Here is a 27,419-nt window from a genome sequence, read left to right as displayed (position 1 = left end):
TTGTTTTAAAAAACATTTTGATAGGCTTAGATTCTTAAAATCTAGCCACTGCTTACTAATGTTCAGACTCCTTAAGAGTCTGCCCAATATGACAGATGTTCTAATAAACCTTATCTTTGGCTGAAAGAAGGCTTGGGTCAAATTCTTTTGGGAAGGATCCATGTGTTCTGATTTTGGGGTCCCAGCACCCCTGAATCTCATCATTTTGTTGGCCCATACAGGGAAACTGCCTGACCCCAAGTTCTTCTCCAGCCAAGAACAGAAGGTATGTAAGTCTCTTTCCCCCCTTTTCTTGCTCTGCAGTTGGGGTCACTCTCCAAGCACCAAGGCTTAGAGGTGCTTTTCAGGCAGACTGTCTCACACTGGGCCTGATGTTCTCAGGCTCTTGGTCCACTGGGTTGGCTCAAGGCCATGGACCTGGATACACCTTCTGCAGCATAGAGAACAAGGACAGATGCCCTATCTGTAAGCGTATGGCCAATTCTGTTAATTCTCTAGGTGCTAGAGAACTGGAGATAACTGCAGCTGCTTTTTGGTTCCCTGAGGCTTACTTAACTCCCTTCCCTCTGCACCCCTGAATCCACCTTCATGGAGGTTACTGGGAAAAGTTATAACAGCTAAAAATATTTTGGCAGATTTTGGAGGTTTTGTGATTGATCATTAAGGAGTTTTGAAACTCCTCCTTACAGCCCTGGTCACTCCTTTCTCCCCCTCCCTTCCCTAGAGTCAAGAGGGTATGTTCACCCCTCTCATAGGAGAAGATAGTTTTACCCTTTACCTCTCACTTTTGATTTTGCCCTCCCCCACCTGGGAAAGGAAGAAGGAGGGAGGGCAGCAGCTACAGCCTGGGTCCCACTGGCAATGGCCTTGGGTCCTGGGGCAACCTTTGCATGGAAGCATAACCCAGGTTCAGCACATCCTACTCAAGGTAAAGAAGCTAGCCTCCGAACTTAGGTAAGCATGTTTTTTTTTTGTATAAAAAAGATGGTGAGCTGTATATTAGTGATGTGTACAAGAAAGTACCATTCAGTTTTTCAAATACAATTCAACTTGATGAGGGGCAGTACGGTATAGCATAAAGGGCTGAATTTAGGTATCAGGAACAATTAAGCTAAAATATTGCCTTTGACACTAGATGTGTGAATATGTGTTGTTGTTGAGTCACTTCAGGTGTGTCTGACTCTTTGTGACTCAACTTGTGGTTTTCTTGGCAAAAATATGGGAGTGGTTTGCAGTTCCTTCTCTATCTCATTTTACAGATGAGGAAATTAAGGCAATCAGGGTTAAGTGACTTGCCTAGGGTCCCACAAGCAGTAAAGCATCTAAGGTCATGTTTGAAGTCAGGTCTTCCTGACTCTGGGCCCAGCACTTCATCTACCTCGCAGCACCTTCATACAGTATACAGGACATTTCTGTTAAACTTGGTGAAAGAATGGTGCATATAAAACCTGTGCATGTAAACAATTGCAGTATTTATTTTAAGTTGGGAGACATTGAGATGCTGCCCCATATCTTGGATAAAGTTGGCCGCCTGCTCGGTATGAGAGTTTCTTATCCGCCTTCACCCCCGGCGGCTTGGCGTTTTCTCCAGCTGCTCCTGGCTGAAGAACCAGCGAGAAGAAGCCCTACGGCCCAACGCCATGACACTTCCTCCTCCTCTGGCTCCCCCTAACCCACCCCTCTCCCACCTCCCCTCCTCCCCACCAAGGCCACCAGCATGCTCTTTTAAATTTGTAGTTTTAACTGTTAATGATGAGATGTTGATTCTCTGTGTAAAGTAATTTGGAAATGAATTTAACAAAAATAAGTCACCTGATTGGTAATGGGTTTGTTTCAAATTGGTGAACTTTTTATGTCAGTTATGTCAGGTAACTTTTCATAATTTGGTTATTGATAAAATAATTTGGCTACTGTTGGTTATTGTTTTAATGCGTAAACTAGCCAAAAAGCTTATTCGGGTTATGTATGGCTGGCTGAGAATTTGCAAGTGTATAGAAATCTCTAATGATTGGCTTTTTACACTAGGACAAATTTAAGTTTGAGATATAAATCCTAGAAAAGTTTTTCCTAAGCTGTGATTAGTGGAACTTGCTGTGTGAGGTAAAAGCTCATAGGATTTTATTATATCATAATAATCCACTGATAATCAATAATCTACTATTTGAGAGCCTCAAGCTACTCAAAGAATGTGATACTGGTGGGAAGCCAGCATTGAGAAAAGCTGAGGGCAATTTTAGTCTCAGTCTAAGATGGGATCCTCCTGGCTCAGTTTCCCCATTATGTTCCTTTGAAAAGTAATGTTACCCACCTGGCTATTCTGAATCTGGCTATGAGGTGGATTTGATACTTCATGGTTGGAAAACTGAATTATCTGAATCCGGACAGAGCTAAAGGTGTTTATCTTGTCATATCTGGGACTTGTCTTTTCTGTCAGCTTTGTGTTTTCCAGACTACAGGCCATTCACATACAGTTGGTAGTAAACAGTGGGTACCAGCCAATGTCCCCCCCATTGTTCCCTGGATACAGTCTGTGCTCAGTTCCAGTCAACCTCTTTGCGATTCCCTCGAGGCAAGGACAGCTCTAGGCCCCTAGCCAGCAGTTTCAGAAGGTGAGACCTTTGCCCCTTACCCCAAAAGAATTTGGGTCCCATTTGTTTGAGGGGGTAATGATGAGGATGGGATCTGGACCCTAGAAAAGAAAAACCCTGAATTTCCCACTTGGCCAAATCTCTGGTTTTTGCCTAAGGCTATAATCCCATCAATTGGCCTTTCATTGTGGCTACACCTAATCTCCCAATTCTGTTACCCTTAATCTAGCCTAGCTCTCCATTGTCATAATCCTTATGGCCCCAGGCCATTTCCCACCCTTAATCTTAGCTAGGCTCCATTCTCCCTTGCCACTGCAATTCTGTTTTCTCAGCTTACTGGCCACTCCCATCCAGATTCTCCTTAGACCCCCACCTCTAGTCACCCCAAACTACTTGGCCACTCCTGGATCCCTCCCACAGTCTTTCTGTATATAAGGTCCATCTTGTCTCCATTAAGATGCTTAGATTCTTAAAATCTAGCCACTGCTTACAAATGTTTAGACTCCTTAAGGGTCTGCCCAATATGACAGATGTTCTAATAAACCTTGTCTTTGGCTGAAAAAAATTTTTTTTGATAACTATGCTTCATCATACTTAGTTTCCTTTTTAATCCTAATGAATTTTATTTCATGAATTTGAAAACATTCCAAGAAAGCATTCATAGGCTTCCCTAGATTGTCAAAGGGGTCCATTACACAAAAAAAAGGTTAGGTACCTCTGGTTTAGGATGACTCCAAGGTCAGGAACTTAGTGACTAGAGGAATGATGGTCACAGAATCCAAAGGAAGAAAAAATATCCAGTAGCAAGTGGATGAAAAGTGGCAAAAGTAGTAGAGGAAAAGAAAGGTGAGGACTGAGGAAAAAAAAACCACGGGATTTAGAATCAGTTAAGACATCATTGTTGGGCTGTAAAAGAGCGAGTGAACTAAATGGTAGTTGGAATCCAGAGTGCAAGAGAGTTAGAAGTGGGAAAATGGTGATAAGGGCAGGTACCTATTAAGTACAGTTGATTCTTTAGAAGTTTTCTGTATCATCCTAAATACAGGCCTTTGTTACCCTTCATCAGGACTACTATAAAAACTTCCTAAGTGGTTTTTCCTGCCTCCCAAATTCTCTACTCTCCAATCCATCTAGCTGCCAAATGGGTATTATTAAAACACATGCCTGGCCATTACTCCTCTGCTCAAAAATCATCAGTGACTACCTAGGATAAAAATGAAATTCCTTAACCTGGTATTTTAAAAGGCTTCATGATATGGTTTTCAGCTATCTTTTTCAGACATTTATATTATTCCCCCTTAATATAAGCTATGTTCTAGTCAAACTATCCAATAAGCTGTTTCTTGAAATATACATATGTGTGTATGTGTGTATAATTTTTCAAAAGAAAAAAGAAAACTAAAGATAGAAAATATCCCATATTGTGGACGTTTTGAAAAACAGAATGGAACAAGAGAACTCAGCATTTCAATAAGAAAATAAGAAATATTAGCAGAAAGTCAAAAGACTAAATTTAGAACATGTGAGACAACTGCTATTTTTAAAAATGACCTGGTGAAACAAGATACAAATTTAAAACTTTTTTTCTTAAAAAAAACCAAACAAATCTGTTTTAACATTTGCTGAAAGAAAAGAACATTTTCATCTATAAAAAGCAGAATAAAAAGGGATTACATGTGAGACTATGAATCTCTAATACATATAGCTTGTTTTCTTTTTAAACTGTATAATAAAGTCAAAATGTTATTTTCAAAACTATCTTTCTGTAAGGGACAAGGTATCATGCTCCCACAATTTAACATAACTTTTGACATTCCACATCATCAGCAAAGAAGTTACATTGTTTTAACAAGCTTGCAAAACCTTGAAAGGGCAATGAGAAGGGCCCTAACTTTTAAGAGACCCCGAAGTTCTGGAAGGCAGAACCAGATTTAACTAGCCCTAAGTAGAACAAAGAACAAGGGCTTTTGGATGATGAGGGATTGGGGGAGGAGGGGCACATCAAGGGGACAAGAGATGAGTGGATGTGTCAGACTGTAACCTGGAAAGGAACGAACCAATCCTCGGCATGGAAGGGAAGAGTCGTGGCATTCTAACAGTATAAAAGTTTTTTCACTTCTGTAATGGGTGCTATCTCTTCAGAGAGGTTTTGCTAGGTTCTCCCAAGAACTGTAAAAATAAACCATTCTTTACTCGCTCCGAGCTTAGTTTTGTTTTTAACTACAAGGCTTTATTTCTCTAAGGCCTTATTTCTAACATTACTTGTCTATATTTGCCTTAGAATTTCCTTCTGTCATGAAGAAAGATAGTTTAAGAAGCATTACCATCTGAAAATCATGATAAAAACTCGTGTGTGTGTGTGTGTGTGTGTGTGTGTGTGTGTGTGTGTGTGTGTGTGTGTGTGTAAAGTGCTGGTGGAGTGGGAAAGGACTCTTTAATTGGCTCTCAAGGCATTCAAAAGCTTCTTAATTCTGACTACTTTTTGCTATTTCATCTCACTGTCTTCAACTGTGCTCTAGGGGTATGACAGCATCTAGTGATGGCATATGGGGGAGTCAGTCAAAGCACATACTAAGCCCACTATGTGCTAGGCACTGTGATAAGCTCTGTGGATACAAAGAAAGACAAAACACATTCTTTGTCCTTAACAAGCTCACAATCTAAAAGAAAGGCCTTCTTCCTCCACTGAGTCCATATGAAAGGCTCTTCGGCCTTTCCATTTGTTCTTTTCAATTCTAGGTGAAGGGAGTAGAGTCCTTGCAACTGATTTAGAGAGAGAGAGATGGGATCTTGGAGTCAGAATCCAGACCAGTTGTTGCAGCTAGTCCAGCATCAATACTCTGAGGAATAAGTTTGAGACTTTAACCTAGTGGAAGGGTTCATCTGTCATGGATACTGCCTTTGGATGCAAATTGAGTGAGTTAAGAGTCTAATTTCCTCCAGAGACACCAAGGTAGGTTAGGGGATATTATGCCCCTTGAGGGGTTGGGGAAATGTTTTTGTGCTTGTTTTTGCTATATCTTTGATGTAAACATTCTCTTTTAAAAGCTACCTGTTGTTAAATGATTAAATTGAACTAGAGGTATTAGTCACTATCTCCCTAACAAACTGGATAATGTAATCATCACTTTGCAAAATGGGCAAACAAGTACAAAAAAGATAGAAACAGGTATTGGATGTGTGATTTCACTGGCATAGAGAACTCCCTAGGGAAGTATTCCTCTACTAATGAAGACTGGCACCTTTTCTACTACTTATAATTGTGGAGTTATGATTAGAGAGTTGCCTAAGGAACTAAGAAGTTGGGTGACTTGCTCAGGGTCACACAACCAGTACATGTCAAAGGAGACACTAAGACGCACTCTCCCTGGCTCCAAGATCAGCTCTTTATCAACTGCACCAAATGACTTCTCACAAAAATAAGTGGTTTCTTACCTTGTATCTTATCAGAGATTTCAAGAGAATGTGAATATTGATCTATTTCAGATAAAATATTTTCAACGTAAATGTGCTCTCTTTTCTATGAAGATTCTGTTACTGAACTATTCTAAACAGGAAATATGAGCTAGTATTTTTCTTTTAAACTGCATTCATGGTTTATCTGGCCCAATTTCCCTTGTAACCAACAGTTCGCAGATTTTCAAGACGATCAGCTAAGGTTCAAGGTCAGCTACTAAATGATTTTTCTATTCCATTTTCAACATAATCACTCCTTGCCTGGCAGAATTAAAAACATCACCCAATTATTAACAGGTAGAGAGGTCTCTAGTTAGGCTTTGGTAGAATTACAGTATGTGACTTAAGAACTCAGACATTATCTATAAAATACAGTGGATAAAATATATTATCTATAAAATACGTTCTGGAAAACACATTAGGTTTCATAATAAAAAGAATGAACTACATACTAAATTAAGGAAGGCCTCTTAAAATCTTTAAAATTCCATTAACAGAAACATTAGCCAATCATGTTAAACAATTACAAAATGGAGAGCATATTTTTTTAAAAAAACAACTGTTTAATTTAATGCCCTTTGGTGACCTTTGCCTTGCAGTTTGTATCTGATTCTCAGATACTGCTTTTAATTACCTCTTTCTTTCAAGCAAACCATTGTTGCCAATGTCAATGGATAATAATTAAATTACTAAGCTCTAAATTAACCAAACACAAAAATAACCAGAAGTTGATTAATGAAATATATTTGTTTTCTGCTCTGTCATGTATTACTTCTAATTATAAACTATCATGTGTATATTTTTTGCAAATTAATATATCTGTATGTATACATATGTATCCAAACATATCTGCATGCACTTGCAATTAAGACACCACTAGATTTTAATTGTATATAATTGTATATAATTTATAATGTTCATAAATGTCAGTATTTTCTGTTTATAGTTACTATATTTATGAATATTTCACATCCACGCAGCACTTTAAGGTTTTTAAAGAAATTTCCTCATCTATTCTGTGCACGTGTTATTATCCCCACTTTAAAAAATAGGAAATTTAGCATATGTTGTTTGTCCATGATTATACCGCTAGTACAGAGACCAGAATTTGAAACCATGTCTCTCCTAAATCCAAGCCCAAAACTTTTTCTACTACACCTATCTTTCAAAATTAAATTATAACATTTATAATTGAACACATTTATCAATTTAACTTAAAATGAAAAATACTAAATCTTGTTTAGAGTAATAAGTCCACAACTAGTAGAAATAACTAAGAAAATACCAGTAGCAAAATTTGTCGATGTTATGGTGTAGGAATTATCTAATTGTTAAGTAGCAGTTTTTTTGTCAAAGGAAATGGGAGGTACTTTAAGAAAGGATTAGATTGTTTTACAATTTCCAGGTAGAAGTACTTTCCTGGTCTAATCCATCTCCCCAACTCTCCACCAACTCCTTGTGCTTTTCCCCTCTTATTACTTTCCATTTATATTGTATATTATCTTATATATAGCTGTTTATGTTATCTTCCTCCATCAAAAAGTAAGCTCCTTCAGGGCAAGAATTATATAAGTCAAAGAAATACTTTGATAGCACTATCATATCATGGGATGATGTCAACGTCTCTCCACCAATGGAGATTGCAGTGTAGAGCCTGAATATTGCATTAGTATCTACAGAACTTTAAGAAATGGAGAGGATGGTCACCAGGGGACTAGGTAGAGAAGCTATGGAGGATGTATAGAAGGACATAGGCAAGATTTGCATAGTGTCAAGAAGGTATAACAAGTTGTGTTATGCACTAGTAGAAAAAACACAAGATTGATGAGATCACAAATCCAAAGAATCACCATAACTGAGTTGGATTAGAGATAGAGCTGAAGCTGTGGAATAGCAAGAATCAGAATACTGGCCCCTTCCAAAGGACATCAAATCTATATCTTTGGTCCCCTTAACATCATTAGAACCTTATTAGCACTGAGCTAACCAAAAAGGAAGAAATGCTATGAAATATTTTGTGAACTGAGATTCAGAGGCTAAAATTTTATTTCCCAAATAGTAACTGACATACATTTTTTAAAAATGTGGGTAGGACTTATTCCAAATCTTGGAAGTTTGGAATCCTCAGCTCCTGCCAGAGGTGTAACATTGGGTTTGCTGTCTTACTTAATATGGTACTTTTCACATTTTATTTCAAAGGAGCTATAATTTAATAGGTGTGGGTACATTCTACGCAGTGCAGGAAGCAATGCATCTAAACCTCAGCCATGGTAACTCAATCATAACCTCTATACATATGACTCCTAGGTCTATAGCTCCAACCTTAGTACATTTCCTGAGGCTTGGTCTCTCATAACCAACTGCCTGTCAGACATCTCCATCTGAATGTCCCATGGGAACCTCACACTCAAAATATCTAAAACAGAACATGTTTATCTTCCCACCCCCCCACTGCAAACTCTCCTCTTTTAGCAATTCTCTCCACTTACATGATCATCCCACTATTTCAAGTTCATGTTTTATGTTTTTAAAACTAATCAATGAATGAAAATTTTAATTTTATCTGTAAGTTGCAAACAGAATCAGAAAAATGCTTAGAAGCATTGACTCTGCTTACATTATTAAGAGAGAGAAAAAAGTATTCTCACGCGTTTTCTTTTTCCTTAAAAAGGAAAGAGAATGACTTCTTGAAAAATTTTGTCTATATACATATATCATCATCAATATCTATCTATACGTATATATATCTTCTTTAAAATAAAGTAGCCCACAGATTTTACGTTTAATTAAATTTCAAATGATTTTCTGAATGAGCTACTAAAATTTTGAACTTTTCATTAAAAATGAAAATGCTAGCAGTATTGCAAAGGGAGAAAGGGAATTTAACTATGATTAAATCTACAGCTAAGTGCAGAAATAGAACTAAGTTTCACCCACAGGCCAGTTAGCAACATATTTAAAAAATCCTGCCACAATCAATTTATTCAACAAGAACATACCCATTTTCACATTGGGAACCCATGCTGAGAAAGTGTATTCAAGTGTCCTTGTACTGTACCAGGGACAACATATACAAGAAAATATACTACTTCCTTTGCAATGTGTATGCCATTTGTTTTCAAGAATTTCTATACTGCTTTCTTTCGTTGCTAAAGGGCAAACTTCTCTCAAATGATCTACAATTTCTACAGAAATATCTAAATAGTGTCACTCAGACAATATACTTTTTACTATATACTTAATTTTGCCACTGAAACATCACATCCTTTTTGATCAGGGCTATTAGAATTGGTGTATATAATAGAATTATTAGTTGAAAATACAGTTTGATCATCTGGAAAAACTGACAGTCAATATTCAAGACAAGCCATGAAGTAGTTATTCTTTATTGGTCTTGAAGGTCATAGAAATGATGCTTTTATGTCACAGGTAATTATTTGCTTCTCACAAATATATTGATGAAACACCACAATTAGTCTTGCTTCAAAAAGCACACACAATAAAATGAATTAAACAATATAGGATGCCACACAGTACAGCTTACTTGTATAAAAACAAAAGCACTGCTGTAATCATTTTTGTCTATTTCTAAAAGATCATTATCTTTCTATGTTGTCATCAATTTTCTTTTTAGCAAAATGGCATTTGCATATAAATGCTAGAATATGGTAATGATGACCATAGTTTAAACCAATATTTAAAAATTAGGCCTACCTAAATTTGAGATATTTAGGAATCTGACCACAGAGGGAAAAAAAAAGTGTAACCAATGAAACAGCTAGTTTATGAGAGTAAGCAGTCATTAAAAATCATGGCTAATCAATCCTTCCTGCCCAAAAGAGGCCCAAAGGTCTTCAAAGGTTCCTGTTCATCGCATGGCTTGAAATGGTTTGGGATCATGACCTTTGCACTTCATTGCTTTCCCTACTTAGTTTATATCCTTTTATGATTGTTCATTACATTAGCTCTATATTAGCTTTCCATAACTGAACTGGAACATACACTACAACCATTGGACAAGAACGGGTTCTTGTTTTGTCAATGAGGCTCTCATGGTATATGCATAGTTTGCCATGCTGTACCTGCAATGACAGACCAATGAAACTTTCTATTCTTGGAGAAAATGAACTATTGATCATTTATCATAAGAAATAGTGAGTGGGGCATAAGTAGGCTTCCCATTATGAATCCAAAATCATTTATTTATGCATTACTACTTCAATAATCCCACCACTTTCTTTACTTTAACCCAGGTATCACCAAAGATGTCACAGATGACACATCACTGTGATTAGTGATTTTATAGACATGTATGTGTCTGCGTTTATATATGCATCTTTAAGGATTAAAATTTATATTTGATCTTTATATATGTTTATGATCTTTAAGGATTAACATTAATTTGCATAGCAATTCATTATCTCTATAATAGACTTTTCACTTTTATACACTGATAGGTAACTTAAAAGGTTCTTTTGTGTCTTCAGGGAAAAGGAAATGCAATTTGTTTATGTTTTGAGACATAATTTCTGTGAGACTGCAATAAAAAACATACAAAATTGGATAAGTACCCAGAGACTTAGAAAATAAAGCGCTCTGTTTAATAAATTACCCTCTTACCAAAGACCAAGATGACACCAGAGCCATAAACATAGTAAGGATTGTAATGATGTACTGCTGAAGTATAATACATGAAACTGGTTAAGTCTATTAAATGATAATGCTGCTTATTAACCAAATATGTTGTGATAGGTCAATGCTGAGGTTAAAAAGAAAACATCAATTGAACCATTTCCCTAAATAAAGCTCCAGGGTGCAATATTCCAAGCACTTTATTCAATAAAAAATGCTTTTAAAATGGTACTCTGGTGATTGGGAAACATTGGCATCATCCGTCAACCTAACTGCAGGAAAGTTCAATAAGCTAAATAATGAACCATTTACATTATTTTCCTTAGGCTTCAGAGATTTACAAACATTGCATCAATAGAGCTCTTTAAAAAATTATGATAAAGACCTTCTAGTCTTTTCATTTTCAGTTTAAAAAATCAGAGATTTCTTTACAAAGGTCATTTAATGTTCCGCTCCTGTCAGCCTACTGAAATTGTCTAATCTCTATCAGAGCAGAAATAAATTTTAAATAACCAGAAACATTTTAAAATTTAAGAAAATTTTTCTTTAAAATGGGAAAATCATGACAGGGTATATTATCAAAAATGAAATTGCTACATTTGTAACACAGGAAGTATACACAAGCAAATGGATGTATCTATAATTACTTGTAATTACTGTTTAAATATGGAATAGATCAAATTCTAGCAAACATGAAATCATGAAGTAGATGTTGAAAATAAATCCTCTAGTATATAAACTTGGGTAATATCTTATATCCTAAATTAGAAATGCACTTCAATTTGATATATGAAATTTGCATATCTCTCCAGGGGTCTGCTTCAGTTTCATTCTTTTAGCTCTATGTTACCTATGAATCAAAAACAAAATCTCTAATGTACTTCATAAGATGTATCTTATTTTCCATCCAGGATTTCAAATTTTTTGATGTGAGCAGAAAAACAGTTAAGTTAAAATTATATATGCACATGACATAAAAATATGACAGCATCACAACATCACAAATTTAGAGCTGGAAGGGACCTTGAAGAACGTTAATCCCAGCAACCATCCCACTCCCTTCTCATTTTACAGATAAGGAAATTGGGGTCCACAGAGTTTAAGTGACTTTTCCAGGATTACAGAGTGTCAAAGTTAGAATGTGAATTCAAATCTTCTGACTTCCGAGTCAACACTCTCTTATTTTAAGCTGAACAAGGGAAATCAAGACTATAATATGCAATTTTCTGTAATCTATCAATAAGGCTTTCAGTAAAACAATTCTAATTGGTTTACCATACTAGTAGATACAAGATGGAGTTTTTTCCATATATTATTCTATGGCAATATGGAATACTAAATAGCAAACAGATCATTTAGGACTAACTTTTAAGACATGCTATTGTGAGGGTAGATATGGTGACTCATTTCCTTCCTAAAAGTATTTGCTTATAGTCTATATTGTTCTCAAAGCTAAGGAGTGGGTAATTTACAAAATTGTAAATAATTATCTTCTGCAATTTGAATCTTCACAATCTTCCTAAAAAGGAAGGGAAATACTACTAGATGATATACTTATTTCTCTTGTTTGTTTCTTAAAGGGGAAGGAATGGAATAAGTGCATAGCTTTCTGGCATATACTGCAAAATTACTTTAGAATCCTGCCCTACGAGCTATTTTTTGTGTATATAATTTATATAACATACATAATATTTATATAATTTATAAACTGTAATTAAAAAAATTTCAATTAACGAGCATTTTTCTTTCCATCCTACCACCTTCCTTCCCCTCCCCCACTGAAATAAAGAGAAGAAAAACAAAACCCTTATAACAAATATGCACAGTCAGGCAAAACAAATTCCTACATTTGCTATGTCCAAAAGTTTTTGTCTTTTTGCATCTTGAGTCTATCACTTCTCTTTCAGGAATTGTGGTTCATTATTTCAGTGACCAGAGTCTTTAGGTCTTTCAAAGTTGTTTGTCTTTACAATGTTGTTGCTATTGTATAAATTGTTGTCTTGGTTCTGCTCACTTCATTCTTCACCAGATCATATTAGGTTTCTTAATTTTCTTTGAAACCACTCCTTTCATCATCTCTTACAGCACAAATAATATTCATATACCCTAATTTGTTCAGATATTCCCCAATTGATGGGAGTAAGTTTCCAGTTCTTAGGTACTACAAGAGCTGCTATAATGTACCTAGGGGTTGGTCCTTTTCCTCTTTTTTTGATCTCTTTAGGGTACAGGTTTAGTTGTGGTATTATTAGGTTAAATGGTATGAAGTAGAGTAACTTTTGGGGGTATAGTTTCAAACCATTTTCCAGAATCAGCCATTACAGTTGACAGAAATACAGCCTATTAGAACTAGATAATTTCTTTATGTTATACGGATGCAGAAAGTGAAAAAGTATTGTGACTTGATAAAGGCTACATAGTTAATTGGAGATAGAACCACGGCCTAAATTCCACATTAATCTGACTCACAGACTATTCTGGATGTTACCCGTGATTTCTCACTGTTTCTTACTCCTTTAACCAAGCTATTGCCAAGGCTTGTTGATTTCACCTTTGCAGCATCTCTAGAGTATGTCCACTTCTCTCTTCCAACACTGCCACCACCCTGATCCAGGCCCTCTTCATCTCATGCCCGGACTACTGAGAGAGTCTGCTGGTGGGTGTGCCTGCCCATTTCTCTCCCCACTCCAATCCATCCTCCATTCAACCACCAATGTGATTTTCCTAAAGTGCAGGTTCTACTATGTAACCCCTCTACTCAATAAATTCCAGTGGTTTCCCATAACCTCCAGGATCAAAGACAAAATCCTCTGTCTGGCATTCAAAGTCCCTCATAACCTAGCTCCCTCCTACCTTTCCAGACTTCTTACACTTGAATCCCTGCCATGTACTCTTTGATCCAACGACAATGACCTCTTGGCTGTTCCATGAACAAACTGTTCTGTCTCTTGGCTCTGGGTTATTTTCTCTGGCTATCCTCATTTCTGGAATGTACTCCCTCTTCATGTCTGCCAATTAGCTTCCTGTGAAAGTCAACTAAAATCCTATCTTTTAGAGGAAGCTTTTCTCAATCTCTCTTAACTCTAGTGCATTCCCTCTCTTAATTATTTCCTATTTATCCCTTATATAGTTTGTTTGTACATAGTTATTTGTTGTCTCTTCCATTAGACTCTGAGCTCCTTGAAGGCAGGGACTATCTTTTGCCTTCTGAGCTTAGTGCTTGGCATACAGTTGATGTTTAATAAATGTTTACTGATTGATGGTTTATTGTAGAGTATGTGGAGAGGAGAAAGGTGTAAGAAGACTGGAAAGATAGGAAAAAGCTAAGTTACAAAGGAGTTTAAAAGCTAAACAGAACCTGGAAAGACTTGTACAAATAGATGCAAAGTGAAATGAGTAGAACCAGGAAAACACTGTTCACAGTATCAGCAACACTGTGTGATGATCAACTGCGAATGACTCAACTCTTCTCAGTAACACAATGATCCAAGGCAAGTACAAAAGATCCATGAAGGAAAATGCTGTCCATATCTAGCTAAAGAACTGATGGACTCTGAATGCCGATTGAAGCATTTTTTTTTACTTTATTCTTTCTTTCTTTCTTTCTTTTTTTTTTGGTTGGGCAGTGGGGGTTAAGTGACTTGCCCAGTGTCACACAGCTAGTAAGGGTTATGTCTCTGAGGCCGGATTTGAACTCAGGTCCTTCTGAATCCAGGGCCGGTGCTCTAACCACTGCGCCACCTAGCTGCCTCTCACTTTTTCTTTCTAGTAGTTTTTTTCCCCTTTTGCTCTGTTTCTTCTTTCACAACCATGACTAATACGGAAATATTTTTACAAGATACCACATGTATAAACTATATCAAACTGCCTACCATTTTCAGAAGAGTGGAGGGGAGGGAGAGAGGGAGAAAAATTTGGAACTAAAAATCTTGTAAAAATGAATGCTAAAAATTTTCTTGGCATGTAACTGGGAACAAATAAAATATTATTAAACTTAAAAATTTTTTTAAAAAAGGGGAAAAAAGCCAAACAGAGGATTTCATATTTGATCCTGGAGGCAACAGGGAGCCACTCAAGTTTAATGAATATATATATATATATATGCGCATGTGTGTGTGTGTATGTATGTGCATGTGTGTGTGTATGCATGAACATATGTAAGACATGGTCATAGCCATACTTTAACAAGATCAATTTGATAGCTGAGTAGAAGATGGTCTATAGTGGGGAGAAACTTAAGATAGAGAGACCAACCATCGGCTTTTGCAATAGTTTATGCATGAGGTGATGAGAGCCTATGCTACAGTGGTGGTGGTGTCACTAGAGAGAAGGAAGCATATTAAAGATATATTGCAAAGGTAGAACCAAGAAAACTGAGCAAAATGGTTAAGAAAGATTTGAGAGTTGAAGATAACACCTAGGTGGCAAGGCTGATAATTGTGCCCTTGAGTAGGTAGGATTTTCCTGCTTTATTATCTCCCTCCTCCCCACTAAAATCAAGTGTCCTTTTCTCTGATCTTTACATAAAATATTCCATCTCTCATCTCTGTTTTCATACTGGAGTGGCAGGGAAGTGGAAGGCTGGTTCTTGGCAAGATAATACAAAAGCTCACCTATCAGAGTCCAGGGTCCCAGGAGAAGAATTCAAGCTCCAAATAGAGAAAGATGTGAAAGATAGTCAGCATGCAGGTGGCATGGTTTGGAATAGGCCTGGAAGTGGCATGGTGGCTTGCCTCTAGGCAAATCCAATAACTTAGTTCTTATAGATTTACTGATTGATTTTTACAGTATGACAGCTGAGTGAAAGGCAATGGAGAATACAAGATCCTATTATGTTTACTATTAGTCGACTATTAAAAAAATGCATTTGATAAGCTTGGCCTGTGAGAATATTTGAGAAAACATACCCTTTTTTGCAGAGGTAGAGTATGATTAATCAATGGGGAAGAGTGAGTATACTGTCAGCTGTGGCTGGGATGTTTGTTTCACTGAATAGCCAGTTTCCTTTTAAAAAAATTTTTTATTACAAAGGATGGCTTACTGGGTAGAAGGATATATTCAGAAATAAAGGTGATTATAAAAACAAATGAGAGTAATACAAATAAAAAAATTCTGATACTGTGAACCAAAAAACAACATTAACTGAATACTTTTCCCCATAATAGTCTTTCTCATCCATCAAAGTCAAACAAGATTCTCTGAAAGGTATAACAATCAAGATCACAGAGACCTTTTTTTGATGACTTTATGATTACTAATATCAAGCAAAATACAAAAGCAGAAAGAAATGTTCTACTGTCACTGAACATGTCCAGAGCACAGTCTAAATGAAAGAGGTCCATCAGATATGAATGATACTGAACTGATTACACAATGCCCCAAAACAGTATAGATTTTTGAAAATGATATCCATCATGATTCAAATAAGCCCAAGATAACTATCCACACAGGAAAAATCAAGTGGATAAAAATACATGGGCAGTCTTTAGAACTAACAGATATAAATCTTTAGGAAACACTGAAAATTCCCCTTAGGGTATCATGCCACGCTTTTAATGACCCTAGCTTCTTCCAAAAACAAGGTCAACTAATTAATGTGAATATTTGTTCAATCAACAAGCATTCATTATGTACCTGTGGTAGGTGTTGGGATATAAATATAAAAATATGACAGTCCCTGCCTTCAATGAACTTATATCCTACAGAAAGAATTCATGTTCATCATTATTTAAATATATAAATACTCAGTGATTTCTTTTTTTTCCCCCGGTGGGGAAAGGAATAGCAACCAAAGGAAATAATGAAATTTGCCAGACTGCGTGGCTACTAGCTATGGAATATCATAACTAATAGGATTATTTATAGTAACTCTGGGACAAAAAAACAAATTAAGTCAACATAGTAATTTACTTTAGATAAAACCAAATTACCTTTAATCACAGATTTTATGTAAAACTCTTTAAAAAATAACTTAGGAAATTAGGTACTAAAAGCAGAATCTATGCAAATTTCTGTGAAATGACACAAACTACCTACTGCTTATTTACCTTTGTAATCTGTATTTATGTCTAAATCTTGCTAAGTAATGGAATGTTAATATTCAGGGGTAATTACCTATACTACACGATATATTGCTTTAAATGTGATATGTGTAATGCTACTTTTAATTTCCAACTGACATATTAAAATTAAGCTTTAAGATAAGGTTATAAAATCAACATGATTTTCCAGTTTCTTTCTTGTTACTCCCTGGAAATAAGGTTATGCACTTTTCAAAATGTAACACTTTCAGGCCAAATTTTTCAGTCTGAAAGAAAGTAACCCATCTCCCATTTGCCTAATTTATGGTTAGCAAGTTAGTAAGTGAGAGAATCTGAATGAATAACAATTCTCCAGGAAATTGCGTTTGTTTCTTTTCTATTTACCATGGTCATTATTGATTTTAAGAAAAGAACAAAGAAGACCTGAAATCACTCTGTTCTTTGCCTTAATAAAGACAAGTGATTTTAAGGCAATATTATTTAAGAAATATGCTTTTTAAAAATGTTGCACTAACCTCGTCAGGGCTGGATGCCTGGTAAGTTCGATTTTCATCACTGAAGTCCTGATCCACCTCTGCATATTCTGTTTCACCAGTGACTCCAGCCCGGGACTCGTACACAGGTGTGACATTGTGACAAAGAGCAATAGCTTTCACTGCCTCATGTATTCTACTGCTAACACTTTTTCGAACTTTGGGAGTTGAAGACTGAGATTTTCTGGATGGTGTTGAGCTAGTACTGTTTCCACTAGTTTGTGAAAACATCTTTAAAATAAGAAACAGACAAAAAAGCAAAACAAACAGTGACAGATATGTATAGCAAGTTGCAGATAAATTATGAAGTTAAATTAATATATTCTATTTTTCCAAAATTAATAATAGGGGGACAATTTATTTTATTACCTACTTTCAAATATGTATTTGTTTACAGGATAAAATTACTTTTAGCCACTACTAAAGAACACCATTTTCATTCACTTTTAACTGCTTGAACATATTATTGATGAGTATTTCCATGCAGTAAAATCTACCAAAACATACATTACTACAATATTTAAAACTTCAAAAATCCATTCTAGTAATTCCATTTTAATTGTAAAATTTGTTTTTTTAAAAGGCCTTGTCAATTTGTTCACCTACTACCAAAAAATAAAATATATCCAAATACAGTATGGGAGCTTTTATTCCAGACAACTTTCATTTGAATTAACCTGCAATATACATAAAACAGTATTGAAGTAATATAAGGAAAAGGAATAAGATACCTCTGTTGTTTTGGGTTAGGTAAAGGATTTTCCTTTATATGATAAATAAAAGGGTTGTTATAGTTTTTAACTTCATGTTGGACATATTTATGATTTGGGTTGACCACAGTTAATTTTAAAAAACACACCTTATATATTGATTAAAATGACTGCTGTTGCAGAGTTTTAATAATATTGCCCCTAACGTAACTACCAATTCATCACCATGGTGCATACTGGACTCTACTCAGGTTCAGCTACATGATTTCAAATAATGGACTTCCCCCAGAGATGATGACTATTTTTTATTATTAACCTTCTACGTGGGGAAAGGCCTTTTAAGATTAGGGTGTGAAATAGCAACTTTACTTGATTCCACCACTTTCTGTCAACTTTAATGTAACTTCACAACAAGCTTCCTCAGAAACCAAGCCTCTTGCTTTTTGACTGAGTGTACTGATCCACTGAACCGTGATTATGCCCATCAAATTACAGTGTTGTCTAATAAAGGGTTTAACTTTTCTGCTCATCTGGCACTGCTTTTCAGTGAAAGCTTTAAACCTCTGCATTTGCATTCTGCTAACACTGGTGCCATTACAGCCGCAAATAAATTAAGCCGATTTACTCCTTCTGAATTATGTTATGTTTATTGATGCTTGTATAATTTAATTTCACACAAATTCCATTAAAGATTATGCCCTCTATCACAAAATGCTTCCAGTGGGGAAATATAATCAGGTTATAATAGATTTGTGTGTTGCATTACAGTGGACCTAGTAGACTATTGTCATCTTAATAATAAAACACAACACAAACAAGGGATAAAATCAATGTCATATAAAAACAACTGTCTAACCAGCTAACCAACTGACAGCTTCTATTAAAAAGGATTAAATAAAAATCCTTCTCAAATGGAAACAATTATTGAATATTTGTTTTTCAAAAATACAAAGTCACCCTTCTTTTTTGTTATTAAGAGTTCTTATTAATCAGAAACTTCCTTGAAATCCTGTTTAAACATTATTTTTCAGGCACAACAGAAAAAACTGAAAAAGATGAAGAACTTCGAGATAATCAAGTATTACCTTACAAATGAATTCAAAAAGACAGATGATGACTGGGTTAGGGAAAGTCATCCCCCAACTCCCTTATTACAGGTAACAAAAAGGTCACCCATATATTCATATTATTAATTGCTAAATGTCTCAGAATAACAGACAATCTTATTTGTTATTTAACTAGTTCTAAATGATGCAGATATGAAATTAATAATATGTGTAGTCAATAACTCTCTTTAAAAACAAACAAAACCCAAATTCAAAGGAAAAAGCTGATCAAGTGCTAGGTCACTCGTAAAAGTTCTTTTAACCAAAGAAGTAGCCACAAAAAAAATTGTGTGTGTGTTTTTTTTTTTTTGGTGAGGCAAATGGGGTTAAGTGACTTGCCCAGGGTCACACAACTAGTTAAGTGTCAAGCGTCTGAGGCTAGCTATCTAATTGCCCCACAAAATAATTTTTGCTCCAACTTTTAAAATCTGCTACAATGGAATATGCTAATTTATAAGAGGAATCAAATTTCCAATTCTGTTTTAACTTGAAGTCTGATACAACTGATAAAATTAGTACCAAAGTTATATCTCCAAAACTAAAGAAACAGTTGATTTTATCAATCTATCATATTAGGTGTAACTATAAAATAACAATATTGTGTTACTTTCCACTATTAGAAATTTATCTATCAGGATTATACATGCTATGAGTAAAGCATAAACTTCACACACAAAAAAAACCCCAGTGACAAAGGTAGCCTGGGTAAATTTTGTCCTCCAAAGCCAGCATTAGAGAGATGAATGGCTGAATTTGGTTACAAAAGGCAAAAACAACTGCAACAAAAAGCAGGTTTTGCATGTTGATTTAGGCTGAATTCAGGGGTGTAGGGTTAGAACCTAAAGGGAATAATCCTTAAATTGATACTACTCCAACCTAAAAACATACATATATATATATATATGATTTATATATATTTAAAATAATTAAAAATAATAACCCAATGTTTGTTCATAAAAAAGAAAATTGCTATTTAATCTATTTTTCATGGAAGATTTTATCAGGAGTAAAAAAAAAATTCTCCTTGCTCTTTTAACAGAAATTAGGAATAGAAAAAAAATTACCTGTGAGTAAGAATTAATGATATGATTTTGAATTTCATCCATTGTGTCAGTTCCATAAGATACAGTGCCTAAATGGAGACGCTTAAATATCATCTCATTTTGAGTAAGTGTTCCTAGGATAAAATTATGAAAAGAAAGAGGAGTAATTCATTTAAATACATTCTAAAGAGAATGAAATGTTTAGCTTCTGTTACTTTCCTGCAGTATTTGGCATCCTCTACATATCAGATTATGCCCCAACAATCTTTCATCATTTTCACCTATGATCCTTAATTAATATCACAGTTCCATTTTTTTCTCTTGTTAGCAAGACCAAGAAACCTAGTCTTAGTATGTCAAAGCTAGTCCTTAATTGGTCAATTAAATGAAAATAATTCATAGTTTTGCATTTTAAAAAGTTATGTGCTAAGCTGTATATATTCACAAATTTTATATATTCTGCAAAAGACATATGAGATACGATTATACTTCTTCTGTGCTTCCAAAACCTTCAGTGGCTTTCTATTACTTACTAAATTTATACCATTCTGTCTGGTATCCCAAATTCTTCATGATATGGTGATAATGTTCATTTTTAGCCTTATCTCTTATTCTTTTGCTGCCACATATTCTATGATTCATCCAAATGAGACTATTTATTCTTCATTACTGAATGATCTTCTGTGCATTTGCTGGAATGTCCTCCTTTGATCTTTTTGTCTACCGTCTATTTTTTTAAATATTAATTTAAAAATTTTGAATTTCAAATTCTCTCTCTCTCCTGAGATCTGATACTCATTACACATGAAGTCATGCAAAGCATTTTCATATTAGTTATGTTAAAAAAAAAGCAAGAAAAACAAAGAAAGTAAAAAAAACGTGCTTCAATCTGCACTCAGTTTTCTCTGGAGACGGAGAGAGTATTTTTCATTATGAGTCCTTTGGAATTGTCATGGACTATTTAATTGATCAAAGTGGTTAAATCTTTCATAGTTTATCATTCTTACAATACTGCAGTTAACGTGTATCCTGGTTCTGCTCACTTCACTTTGCATCAGTTCATATAGTTCTTCCCAAGTTCCTCTGAACCCACCCCCCCTTGCCATTTCTTATAAGACAATACTATTCCATCACAATCATATACTATAATGTTTTCTTTTTTCAGCCATTCTCTAACTGAGGGGTGTACTATCTATTCTTAAAGCTCAATTCAAATGCTAAACACTTCCATGAAGCCAACCCTGGCTACCCAGAAAGTAATAACCTTTCCTCTTAGAATTCACATAACATTTCATTTTTCATTTCCCTCTAATGCATTTGTGATATAAGTATTATATAGATAAGTGTTTGCTATATCCTCCTACTAGTCTCTATGTTCAACCAGGAAAAGAACACCATAATTTTCCTTCCAGTGTATATAGCACAATGTTTTTTAGAAGTAGCAGACACTCATAGTATTTTAATTTTTAAAAATATACTGATTCAATTAAATTTTAAAAAGAAAAATAAAACTCATAACATATATGCATAGTTAAGCAAAATAAATTTTTATATTGGCCATGTCCAAATAATATATGTCCTAGTCTACACCCTAAGTCCATTACCTCTCTGTCAAGAGTGGCTGGTCATTTCTTTGATCAGAGTTCTTAAATCTTTCAAAACGGTTTGTTTTTTAATATTGTTGTTACTATATACATTGTTTTCCTGGACTGTTCATTTCATTGTGCATCAGTGCATAAAAGTCTTCCCAGGTTTCTCTGAAATGATCTTTTTCATTGTTTCTTACAGTACAAAAATATACCATTATATGCCCATATACCATAATTTGTTCAGGCATTTTCCAATATGGGGGCAACCCCTTAGTTTCCAGTTCTTTGCCACACCCAAAAGGGCTGCTATAAATATTACTGTAAATATGGATCGTTGATCTCTTTCTTTGAATCCTTTGGGGTACAGGGCTAATGATTCAAAGTATCTTTAAAGGTGGTCTAAGGTGTTTCGTTATAAAACCATTTGAGACTAAGCATCAATAAAACACTTCTCAAAAGCCATGTAAGAAGCCAGAACTAAAATAAATCTAACAGTTTTAACTGTTGCAAAATGAAGTCTCTTTAATAGAGGGGAGCTGTAAGGGGCAGGGGAAGGAACAGTAACCACAACAGAATTTTTAAACCCAGGTTTGAATCTAAGCGCAAAATTTGAAATAACAGCAAGATTTTACTCATATATAAATTGGAAAGAAACAAGTAAAGAAGGAAACAAGCATTTATGAAATGCCTACTATGTCCTAGGAACTGTGCTAAGTGCTTTACAAATATTGGATCTTTAACAACAACCTTATACAGCAGGTAGCTGCTATTATTATCCTCATTTTGAGTTAAGGAAATGGGCAGAGTTAAGTGACTTTCCCTGGGTCACAAAGTTAGTAACCTTCTCAGGCTGGATTTGAACTTAGCTATTCCCAATTCTAGGTCCAGTGCTCTGTCCTCTGCTCCACCTAGCTGCCTCTATTGTCAAGTCTTATATGAATAAATTAAATACTACATCCTTTCAATCAATCATCAAGTAAAAATTCAACTCAATTCCATAAATATTTATTAAGTACCTACTATGTGCTAGGCACTGTACTAAGTGCTTCGGATACAAATAAGAAAAAGAGATAGCCCTTGCTTTTAATGAGTTTATAATCTAATGGGGAAGACAATAAAAGAAAGCAGAAAAGCAGGGGGGGAAATGTGGTGGGGGAGAAAACCAGAGGGTACCCAGGGCAGAGGAGGAGGTTAAGCTCCCACTATGTGCCAAGCAAAAATATAAAGGAAATTCCTACTCACAAGGAATTTGAATTTTAATGGGGAAAAAAAGGAGTACATATAAGATATATACAGCACAATTATCAAATGAATAAATACAAATATATCAAATGAATAAATACAAATATACACAAAGGCGTTAAATATAAGGCCATTTAGGAGGGAGAACACTAGAAGTTGAGGGCATTGGGAAGGAATTCATGTAGAAGGTGGTACTTGAGCTGCTTCTCAAAGGAAGTTTTGGCAAAGCTCCATAAGGAGGAGATAGGGAAGGGTGCATTTGATAGGAGAAGGCCAGCACAAAGACATAGATTAGAGATAGAATGTCATTAATGAAAAATAGAGAGAATAGACTTAAGAGTCCTGGAGAGGGAGTAATGTTTACTGAGGCTAGAAAGAGAACTTGCAGTTAGACTGTTAAAGGTTTTAAAGACTAAACAGAATTCATAGGAAACCAGTGGAGTTGATTGTATGGGGGATTCACATGATCGGATCTATATTTAAGGAAAACTACTTTTGTAGCAGTGGAATGGAGAAAAGACTTTACGTAGGGACACCAATTAGGAGGCTGTTGCAATAACCTTGGCGAGAGATGATGGGGTCCTGAATGTGGTAGCTCTCAGCGGACAGAAGGGTTTTGATACACAAGATGTGGTGTAGGTAGAAATGGCAAGATTTGGCATCTGGTTGGATTTGTAGGGTAAGGGAGCATGAGAAGTATAGGATAATGCTGCTGTTACAAACCTGGAAAACTGAAAGGATGGTGGTGCTGTCAAGGGAAATAGAGAAGCTCAGAAATGGGGTGGACATAAGAAGCAAAGATAGTAAGTTTAATTTTGGACATGTTAAGTTTAAGATGTCTCTGGGATGTACAGTTTGAGATATCCAATAGTCAATCCTATATGGAGGAAGCAAGAGCTTTCTTGTCAAGTTGATTTTCTAAAACGCAAATCTTTCAATTTGTATTCTCCACAAAGGTGGTTATTTATTAGGACTTCTGATGAACTAGTGAAGTTGAGCCTCAGTATAATGTAAACAAGAGGGTAAGCAAAACTAATTCATTATTGGTACATAAAGAAAGACAATTTGGGAGGACCATTAGTAATTCAATTTTATAAGATTTCAAGGTTGTTGCTCTGTCAAAGAGATAACATGAACTATCTAATGTACTAATTTTATATCATAGAGTACCACAAAGAGATAATGGTACAATACATTTTTAAACCTGCTAAGTTTTTTTCCCCCCTAATAAGTGGCACGTAAATAAGAATAAATTCCAAGCAGTACTGACTGAATAGACAAGATATGCAGAATGACACAAAGTGTGTCTATGTAAAAAATATGTATACATCCAGAGATATATGCCTTCACTAGTTTGGCCCTCTCTCCATCAGTGTACATTGCAACTCCTCCATACCTAAGTAAACAACTGGTTCATCATGCTTTGGCCTACAACTGCTCCATAATCCTCCCTTTCTCTTCAAACCCCCCTTCCCAACCCCTAAACATTACCTAGTGACCTCTGAACTTTGATAGCTCTTCTTTGGATAACAGATACATTCTGTTACTGAGCCTTGATTCTTACCACCTTGATAGACCTTTTAGAGTTTACACTCTGGTGATAAAACTTTCTGGAATGGAAAACCACTGCCATAGAAAGGTGAGGCATTAGAGTAAGAGACTTTAGTACTAGAGCCATGATAAGGATTCAAGTTCTGCCTCTGACACAAAATGACCATGGGCAAGTCACTTTATCTTGTTGCAGGATGAATCTGCAGAGGAAAACTCCTCAGTGTAGGTATACTTAAAAGAATATTTATGGATGACTATTTGAAGGGATTTATCAACATGAGATACATTTTCATGAAATATAATGCCTATAATTAATTCATTTTTTTCTCCCCAATTACATGTAATATAAAGAAAGTGAAAAGTTCTACCTGAGATTATACATAAAAACATAATTAACTTTAGTAAAACAACTATTTTTTAAATAAAAGGAAACAACTACTTCGACAGGTACCATTTGAGTGTTGGGATAAAGTGTTATGACAGAAAAAATGAAGACACTCACTTGGCTCACATTTCTACAACTGCCCTAAAAACACTTTAAAAACTTTAAATAAATAAAATTTAAATATCAATACCACACTTATATGGTAGCGATGTTTGCAGTCAATTTACCTTCATGATTGGAAAAATAAGATACCTACATATATGGTTTTAGGGGGAAGATATTATTTTGGAATTTTTTTTTACCTAAACAATATACAGTTTTCATTAAAATACTTTGAGACATGACAGAGAATCTAACCCTCCCCCTCAAATTTTGCAATGTGCTCTATTCCTAACTCTGTCCCTCTAAAAATTTTATTTCAAAGACTAGTCAGATTCTCAATTTAAAAAAATGAATGTAAATGATCGACTGAATTTCTAAAGCAGCCCTTGTGGAATTGCAGATTGTCAATCTGCATTCTCCACCTGAAGCTCCTTCCTGTCCCTTGGCCCCCAGCAGTCAATGACTGAAGATCAGAAAAGAAAGGTTGTTTCACCAAGGTCGTTGCCACTGTCAAATGGCTCAATATCAGAAATAGATATGGTTTTAACATTGGAAACGAGGTTAAAGAAGATGCATCGTTGTATCAACATATGCTTTACTTGGTCCCCTAAAGACCATGAGACCTTTCTATTTGACTTGCTGCTGAAACCTCCTCTGCGATATTTTCCCCAATAGAATGTAGACCACGAAGGCACTGTTTTTCTATTAACATTCCCGCTGCTTAACAAAGTACTTTGCATACAGTAAGTTCTTCATAAATGTTTTCTCCTTTATTCATTTTTAAATCACAAGAAATATAAAAAGTCAGAACTGTGATTCAAAATCTCCAATTCTGTTCTCAACTCTCCTACTTATGTGTTGTGTACCCCAGTGATTAGTCATTTAACTTTTACAACTTAGTTTCCTTATCTATAAATTTATATGTTAGAAATCATCTTAGATGTCTCTAACATATTCGTATCTGAACTGAAAGGTTGTTAACATGTGTTAAATCTTGATTTAAGATTCCTCAGTGCTACATAACCAGTTCTGTTCTTACGGATTCCATTTATATTTTATATTAAAATACTTTAAAGTCAATGAATTAAAAGAATAATGCCAGGAGTGCTAAAGGTCAGAATGAGTTAAAGCTAGACAAAAAATTCAAGAAATAGGGTGCTTAAAATTTTTGTTGTTATTTTCGGGTATAATGTGGAAAAAAAGGAGATCAAACAGAAGGGCTATGACTCTGGTCTAAATGGAGGGGGCAATGAGAACAGAGGATAGGGAAAAACGGCAGAGCTTATCAAGTTTTATTTTGCTTCTGTTTCGTCTGCAAATGAGGAAGATTCCTGACTGGCCCCAACCTACCCTTCCAACAATGGGGTTAAGTGACTCACCCAGGGTCACACTGCTAGTATGTGTCAAGTATCTAAGGCCTCATTTGAACTCAAGTCCTCCTGACTCCAGGGCCAGTGCTCTATCTACTGCACTGCTTAGCTGCCCCTATGTGTGCATATTTTCAAAAAATAGAAGACGATATTTAAACTATAGGCAAATGAGTTTGACTTTGATTCCTCACAAAATTCTATAAATTATTACTAAAGACACGGTTATTGAGCAACTAGAAAAGTTGTTCATATTCTGTGACAGTCAGGCTCTAAAAATTTTAAGATGGATTTTAATAAAGATTAATGTTAAGCCAGGCATTTGGCTTCAAAAACTCCACAAGTTTATAGCGCAGAAGCTGTGGCTATAGAACAGTTTGACTGAAAAAAGATCTGGAAGACTTGTTGGCTGAAAGCTCAAGGAAGGAACAATTAGCCAAAGAAAGCTAATGTAATGATCCAAGGTTTCAATAAAAGGTCTAGGCTTCAGGACTATGGAAGTGATAATCCTGAGTCATCTGAAAGAAGGAGGGCATGTATTATTCTAATTTTTATGGTGCCAAAAGACATAAATACTAAAAATGGGACTGCTTCATGAATATTTCTTGGCTTTAAAATCTTTTCTTTTGACAGACATAAAAATTTATAAACTTTTTAAAAAATTAACTAATCGCCTGGTTTTCTTTTGACATCTGGATTCTCCATTACTACCTCATCACTTTATTCTCAATATCATATCTAGTAGTTGGGGGACTCACTCATTTTGGAATTAAAATACATATGTGGGAAACACTGAAAGTCACTGGAAAAAAGCAAGTAAAAAACCATCTAATAATGCAATAGTGTTTAGAGACTATAAATTGTTCAAATAGTTAACATTCAGCTTATGCATTTGATTCATTATTACTCTTTAGTGACATAGTCATTCTGTCAGTTATGAGCTCCTTGAGTGCATGGCCTAATTTTTGCTTCTTTTTGTATTCCCCAGTGTTTTAGCACAACTTCTGGCATGTAGAAGGCACTTAATAAATATTTACTGACTGACTGAGAACATTCCAGGCATGGGGGACAGTC

At 35.3% G+C, this 27,419-nt stretch overlaps 1 protein-coding gene across 7 annotated transcripts in view; it reads right to left on the bottom strand.

Moving 5' to 3' along the window:
- ATP9B (ATPase phospholipid transporting 9B) overlaps positions 1-27,419 on the bottom strand; it is a 460,772-nt gene that overhangs the window by 79,233 nt on the left and 354,120 nt on the right. For all 7 annotated transcript variants that reach the window (XM_020986912.2, XM_020986914.2, XM_020986916.2 and 4 more), the window contains 2 exons: positions 20,131-20,243; positions 17,233-17,481 (listed from right to left, as the gene is read on the bottom strand). In XM_020986912.2, coding sequence (XP_020842571.1) covers positions 17,233-17,481; positions 20,131-20,243 — 362 coding nt within the window. The remainder of the gene's footprint in view (positions 1-17,232; positions 17,482-20,130; positions 20,244-27,419) is intronic.

The sequence above is a fragment of the Phascolarctos cinereus genome, unplaced genomic scaffold (assembly GCF_003287225.1).
Source record: "Phascolarctos cinereus isolate Bilbo 61053 unplaced genomic scaffold, phaCin_HiC Scaffold_4;HRSCAF=312, whole genome shotgun sequence".
NCBI lineage: Eukaryota > Metazoa > Chordata > Mammalia > Diprotodontia > Phascolarctidae > Phascolarctos > Phascolarctos cinereus.
This window is presented reverse-complemented; position numbering and strand designations above follow the sequence as displayed.